Below are 6686 nucleotides of genomic sequence, written 5' to 3'. Positions count from 1 at the left end.
ACCCGCGATGCTTAAGACTGGCTAAAAGGTAAATGGCAGTACAAAGAAGAAAGAGCTTCAACTCATTTTGTGTAAACAAGCACAGAAGTACATTTTCCCTAAAAAGCAGCAGGAGCAAACACTGAATTTATGCAACCAACCTGGTGAATTCCCACAGGAATTCAACAGCAACTCCATGTCTTTTTTTTCCCCTGATTATTTTATCCCAAGCAAAAGTTTTGCTCACTAGATTAGCAACCAAAAATTGTCCAAACCCCCCAATATTTATGAGAAACAGGTTTTCTTCTGTTCTATGTAGCAGCCGGGTTGTCGCTAGTACTTTAAGATACTGAGGGAGCAGATTTTGAGCTTTAAGAGTAAACCCTTCATCAGCATGACCTGCACCATCAGATAAAGTAATCTAAATCCATCAGCAACACTCTTGCAACAGCACATCAAAGGATTATCATCTCCAGCTCTGCAAGACCAATGCCACAGGCTTGTCTTGACATTTACACAGCAGGAGAAACTGTGAGTAACCCAACACCGTCCAGCATCCTTGAGTTACATTTAATGCATAATAGTAGTTCCTCCTCATTGTTTTCTTTCACAGCTTGGGGGAAAAACCAGCAGCATGGAAGAGAGCCCTACAATGGCACTAAACAAAAACACTTGGTTTTTCAAAAAAAGACATGCCAACGGACTCATACTGCTGAGTTTTAGCTTCCTCGGGATCTGTTGGTGCCACAGCATGTACAAGATACTGGGATTTGGATGCTGCACCGTCACCACCAGCCAGAGGAACCCAAAATTTAATGAGGCGAGCCCACGGACATCCCATCCGCAGGGGTGAATTGCTTTCCCTGCCAGGCTGCCGTTTCTCACGAAGCTTGTAGGAACATAATCGCCTTCCTATTTCCTACCGTGCAAAGCCTCGTCAAAGTTGGCAAACAGGTTAGAAAGGAGCGAGATGGGACAGATCTGATGGCAGATGACTTAAAGGGAGGCTTGGAAAGCCAGGCTAGAGTTCAAGTGAGTCACAGACCGGGCACCAAGCAGAGCCTGCCTCTGTCTTCTCCACTCCCTCCCATCAGGTGTTTCTATGCATTGAATCAAAACATCATGTTTTACACACAGATAATATGGGCTAAAGAAATCCATCACAGCTGCCCTGAACAGCCTGTTTGCACAGTACAAGCTCTTTAAAGGCATCGTGTTTTCATGAGCGGCATCTCAATTGTAGTTTGAATCCAGCGCATGGCTTTATATCCTTTTGAATATTCCAGAGCCTTTATGTATTTGGTTTTAAACTGTTGGACTAATGATGCCCTCTTACCCATGCTCAAATAAAAACATAAGGAAAGTTAAATAAAAATAAATGTCAACACTTGATCAGATAGTTATTTCTCCCCTCCCCTCCAAAAAGCAAGCTTGCACCAAATCAGGCTGCCTGATTGTAGCTAAAAATATTTTAAAATAGACCCACTCTGTTTCAGCTGGGACTTTTGCAAATATTTTGCACAAATAGGGACTGAATATCAATCTTTTCACATCAAAGCCTTCAGCACCCTTCACTGTGTTATCATACAGGACTGCACAAGCTGCAGGGCAGCACACACACCCAGAGTCTCCATCTGCTGAAATGCCAAAAGCCACAGAAATTCTTCACCTTCCAGAGGAGTTGCAGAAACCACAAGCGATGCCACAGGGAAACAGACAGCCCAGTGATTCACAGCCTACTGACCCACCAGCCAGGAGAGATCCAGGAGTTTCCATGGTTCACAGCCTCTGTTTTCCAACAACTGTTTGTCCTTTTTTTTTTTCCTCCTTCCCCTGGCAAGTACAAAGTACCCCACCTGTCTTAAAAAACAATAGGTAACCGTGACCCCGGGTCTACTGATGGACTTCTTGCAAGGTTTTGCTTCACTCCGAACCACTCTCCCTTTGAAGACATCTGCCTTCCTTCCTTTAGAGAGTTCAATACAAGCATAAAATCTCAGCTAATTGAATTATCCATCGTATGCAGAGCTGGTGTCAAAGGACCAAAACCGTGGGAGCAGAGCTCTGCAAGCCTTGCACAGACTCAGGGTCTCAACCTTCTTCTTTCTATGGAGCCCTGCAGCACAAACCCCTCCTCGGCCACCACTGCCCCTGTTCAGCCGTAAAAGAAAACACTCACGAGCTGAAAAGAACCAAAGTTTCAGGCAAGAGCTTGCATCCAAGTGACACACACATCCCTCCAATGGAAAGTGAAGGCAGTACTAATAAAGAAGATTCAGCACTGTAATTAAAGTACTTTTCAGAGTCTTCAAGGTTTTAATTTGAACAGACATTTCTATGTTCTCAACATATCTACAGCAAAGTTTACAGCCACTTTGTATCTGTTTTTCTCCCCCCAAATGGCTAAGCAATTTGAACCGTGATAGTTTCTCTCAGATTTGTTACTTTTTTTTTTCAATATATTCAACACCACAGCGGCTGGGATTCTGTACACATACGGCATACATCTAACAATAGCACACAACTCCCAGCCCTGTTACTTATTTCATTTAAAAAAAAAAAATCAGGACTGATGCAGCAGCCAAGTCCAATTAGCAATTCCAGATGTTTGGATAGAAGTGCACTCATCACTTATATTTGTACTAGTTAGCAGGTAGATAGCACACATCACACAGTGCTAGTCAATGTCACACAGTTACAAAAAAAGGGAGTGCTAGTATAGACATTTTCCCCTCATACAGGAACCTGTACACGATAGCACTTTCCAAGGCTTTAGCAAAGCATACATTAGACGCCAATATGCTGTACAGTGCAATTTAAGTTATATCATATGCAACATGGACAATAGTGCACTTAAACCGGTCGCCACATTCAAGAGTTAGATCAATACAATCAAAATATTGAAGGTACATATTCCCTTATGAAAACTGTGCAAGTTAGTTCCTTTTCCCTTTTTTTTTTTTTTGGTAAATGGCAGAGCATCCGCATTGATTGACCCCAGAGTTTGGGGAAGGGGGCCCTCAGTGCCCAGCTTATTACATAAATAGCTATGTGCAAAAGAGCAGAAGCAGGGGTGTCAGCAAGAGCGTAAGGCAGTGTCAGACCGAAGAGCCAGAGCCGGGCACTGCCACAGTGCTTACAGCTCAGGAAGACACAGGTAACCTGCAAACAGGGCATCAGTGACTTCATGGGGCAGAGTCCAGCAGATATCCCGCTCTAAGAGGAAGCAAGCCGATCATCCGTATTAAATATGTGAATAAATATGGTGGACACGCAGGTAAGCAAAGAACTGGAGTGCTTGGCTGTGTATTACAGCAGTAGCCACCAGACTGGAGCCCGGGAAGCACTGGGAATGAAAAGGTTAAAAGAGAATGTGCAATTAGCCTGACACAAGAGGTCTGTGAACTGTCTTCTCCCAGGAGGACCTGCAAGGATCCACACACCTTCTCAACCCCATCACTGTGCAATACCTTGCAGGACTGCTCCAGGTAATGTCTCATGAAGGTGATTATTTGCGGGTTAACTTAAGCCTCCAGCTCCTGCTGTTTGCAGTGACTACAAGGTGATGCGTGGCAAAGGAATCGGGGAAAAAACTCCTGTGGCTGCTCAGAACAACACTAGCGTTTTCACATGAAGGCTGTGATCCACACTACCACTAAGCCAAGGCAAGCACACAGCAGTTGGATGTGGATTCAGTCCTGAAACACAAGTTGAGGATAAAATGCCAGCTCAGAGAGAATTTTCTGCCTTTTGTTAGCTGTCACAGCTGGTTACCCAATTTCCTCAGATGCCTGCAGTTTGCATGAGAGACTAGAGCAGCCAGGCAATTAGATCAAAAAAACCTCTTTGCTTCTCTATTATTTAGCTCAATACATAATTACTATGTTAGGAAATTGCATAACCTTTAAGTGTGTTTTATGTATAGTCTATTATGGGGAAAATAGTGCCTTCTGAATCCTTCCCATCTGGCTAGTGATAATGTATTTCAGATGTACAGGAACAGTAGAAATTCTGAATTGGATAGGGATACAACATCCAGGCAGGTGCAGATCCCACAGACATAATTTTAAAGGGTGAGCAATAATTTTAAAAGCTTACATTTGCAATATACCCAGAAGGCAGCTCCAGAAGCCAGGGTTTGGAGGTGGGAGGAAGGCATGGCCAACTTGTGCCTCCCCTGTTACGCAGTGCAGCTCACCAGCCACCCTGAGAAGCATTCCCTACATCAGACTTGATTTAGTGAACAAGACTGTTCTCTCCAAACCTAAAAAGAAATTGGTATTACAAGTAGGGGGAATTATTCTTCTGCCTTAAGTGAACAACTGTTTGAAAGGGATCTTTTCATTTTTTAAGCCAGATGACTTTAGGACTAGGTTTAGATTAGTCAAGAAGAAAATAATTAAGGAAATAAGGACTGAAGCAAACAGCGTTAAGGTAGCACTTAATGACTATCACATAATTTTATACAGCTTCCCTGGTTACAGAACTTATAATATATTTAGTGGTTACATGATTTTTGCAGAAGATTACTCTCCAGATGCTTCCGTGACAACTACAGATCCTGCATTTTCACATATATCTATCTTTATGTGAAGTGGCTTTTCAATAAAGGCAGCTTCATTCCAAAAGAGCATAAAATGTCACAGAAGCTCAACAGTTTCCAAAGAGATCAACACTGACCTAACACAGCTCCATTCATTTCAGTAGAAACAGGCTAACAGCAAGCGCCTTTTAAGATAATCCCAGCCACATGCGCTGTTGTTAATTCAAGTCTTCTCAGTCATGTACAGCTACCAATGGAATCAAGCTGAACAAGTGTCTAGGTGAGTTAATATTTCAGACTCACTCTTATCTGTCTTTTTAAAGGAGGAAAAAAAATCTCTAGCAAAAACTCTGATTTTATAAAAAGAGCAGATTGCAGCCACAGAAACACAAAGATCAGCTACAAAATACAAAGTTACTTGGAAAAAAGCTTATCCCTAAAGTCTTTAAGCAGTTTTACCAGCTACAAATGATCTAAACTATGAGCATTTTTGTAGTGTGATGGCCTCTTAATCTGCAGCAGCTACCTGATATGTTAGATCACCTTAACTCCCAACTTCTGCTTTTGATGTTTCACAAAACGTACAGCAAAAGCATGAGAGGAAAAAGCGCATCAGGTGGAGCAAAAGTGTTCTGTTGAGCTGCAGATTAAGTGCTGCTCTTGCACCCTAGCGATGCTGTGAACCTGTTCAAATGTACAAAAACAGACAGCGCAGTCCGAAGTTTCAAGAGGGCAGCTTGGCTCTAGTTGAAAGGACAGCTCTGAGCCACGGTTTTGCAAGTGAACAGCTCCACCAACTACTTAACCTTTTTGTTTTCCACGTAGGATAAAAGAAGTTTGTTATTCCTTAGGAGATATTTGTCCCTGAGGGACAATTCCACCTGAAGGTCATGGCTTAAAGATTAGCAGCAGAATCCCTACTTCAGTTCTGTATTGCACTGAAATTTCTTGCTCTGGTTTGGTATTCAACTTACTGCTCCCAAGCCAATGCTTAACACAAAAAACCAAGTGTTAGATGTGAAGGCTATTGAGAGTATCATATAGACTGGTAGAACCTGTAGTTAAATTATACCATTTTCTAGTTTTTCTAGGAAACTAAAGAACTAAGCTGCCTTACTTACTCTTGGAGAGAAAAGGTGCTTTCAGACAAAATGCCTTTACTTATCTATACATAACTTCGTATTTTAATCCTGCCGAGCATTTAGAGAGTTCAACAAAACCAGAAAAAGTCCAAAATAAACTTGAAACATCCTGTCTCTTGGCCCATCCTGGTCATCCATACAGTTGGGTGGAGGTAAGAGTTCCAGCTTCTGCTGACACGGTACACAATTTTGAGACAGAAAAGCTGCCAAGAGAGGACACTATGCCCGGTTGTGTATGTCTTCTGTAAACAAAACAAAAATCCCTCCCAAAAAAGCAGGGACGTATATAGTGTGAAGTGAAGGTTTCAGCAGTGGGAGGACTGAGGGTCAACTGTACCCAGAGGGCTCTGCAATACATGCACTTCCCATGTTTAGTCTTTAAAGGGGACTGGAAAGGAAAGACCTGAGGCAAAGCCCTGCCAGCTCACAGGTTCTCCTGCATTCTATCATCTGTTTCCATCTCTGCTAGCTGCCTCCTCAATGCATTAACCTTTGCCTGAAGTTCCTTGTTGTATTTTATGATGTTGATCATTTCTTCATGGGCTTCGTCTAGGAACTTGGAAGGCCTGTTCCACCGAAGAAAGATACCTAAAAGCCCAGAGACGGCACAAGTCAGAAGGGTTTCTTGTTACAAGGAGGAAACATTATTCATATTCCATCAGCTCTTAAGTAATGTGCATACAGTTTATGCATTTTTTTTGCTTGACCTCCCCCCTAAATAGCATTTAGAAATACTGACCCTCCTCTCCATTCTATGGAACCTCTCCAAGTTCACCATTCTATTAAACAAGGTTAATAAAGAAAAAACGAGGGGTTTTCATTCCTTTTTTCTCATATACTGATCAGACCAATCCATATTCAGTCTCCACCCTGCCATGACAGCCTGCTTGCTTCACTAATTAACTCTTCAGCGTACATGGGATGGAGAAAGTTTCTGCAGCAGGGAACCTACTGCACACAGATTATCCTGGCCAACATGGTCAGTAATGGAGAAAGGGAAGTCTTGGTTGATAGAGAACAAA

General features: G+C 42.5%; 1 protein-coding gene across 2 annotated transcripts in view; it reads right to left on the bottom strand.

Annotated features, from left to right (window-relative positions):
* Window positions 1–473: 473 nt before the first annotated feature.
* The window catches only part of MTMR9 (myotubularin related protein 9), a 28678-nt gene continuing 22465 nt past the window's right edge, over window positions 474–6686 (bottom strand). Inside the window, exon 10 of one of the 2 annotated variants that reach the window (XM_072858268.1) lies at window positions 474–6252. In XM_072858268.1, the coding sequence (XP_072714369.1) occupies window positions 6089–6252 (164 nt within the window). In that variant the 3' untranslated portion in view covers window positions 474–6088. The remainder of the gene's footprint in view (window positions 6253–6686) is intronic. The other variant, XM_072858267.1, reaches the window with a different exon arrangement.

The sequence above is a fragment of the Ciconia boyciana genome, chromosome 3 (assembly GCF_034638445.1).
Source record: "Ciconia boyciana chromosome 3, ASM3463844v1, whole genome shotgun sequence".
Lineage (NCBI taxonomy): Eukaryota > Metazoa > Chordata > Aves > Ciconiiformes > Ciconiidae > Ciconia > Ciconia boyciana.
Note: the sequence above shows the minus strand (reverse complement) of the source record. Positions and strands in the feature narration are given on the sequence as shown.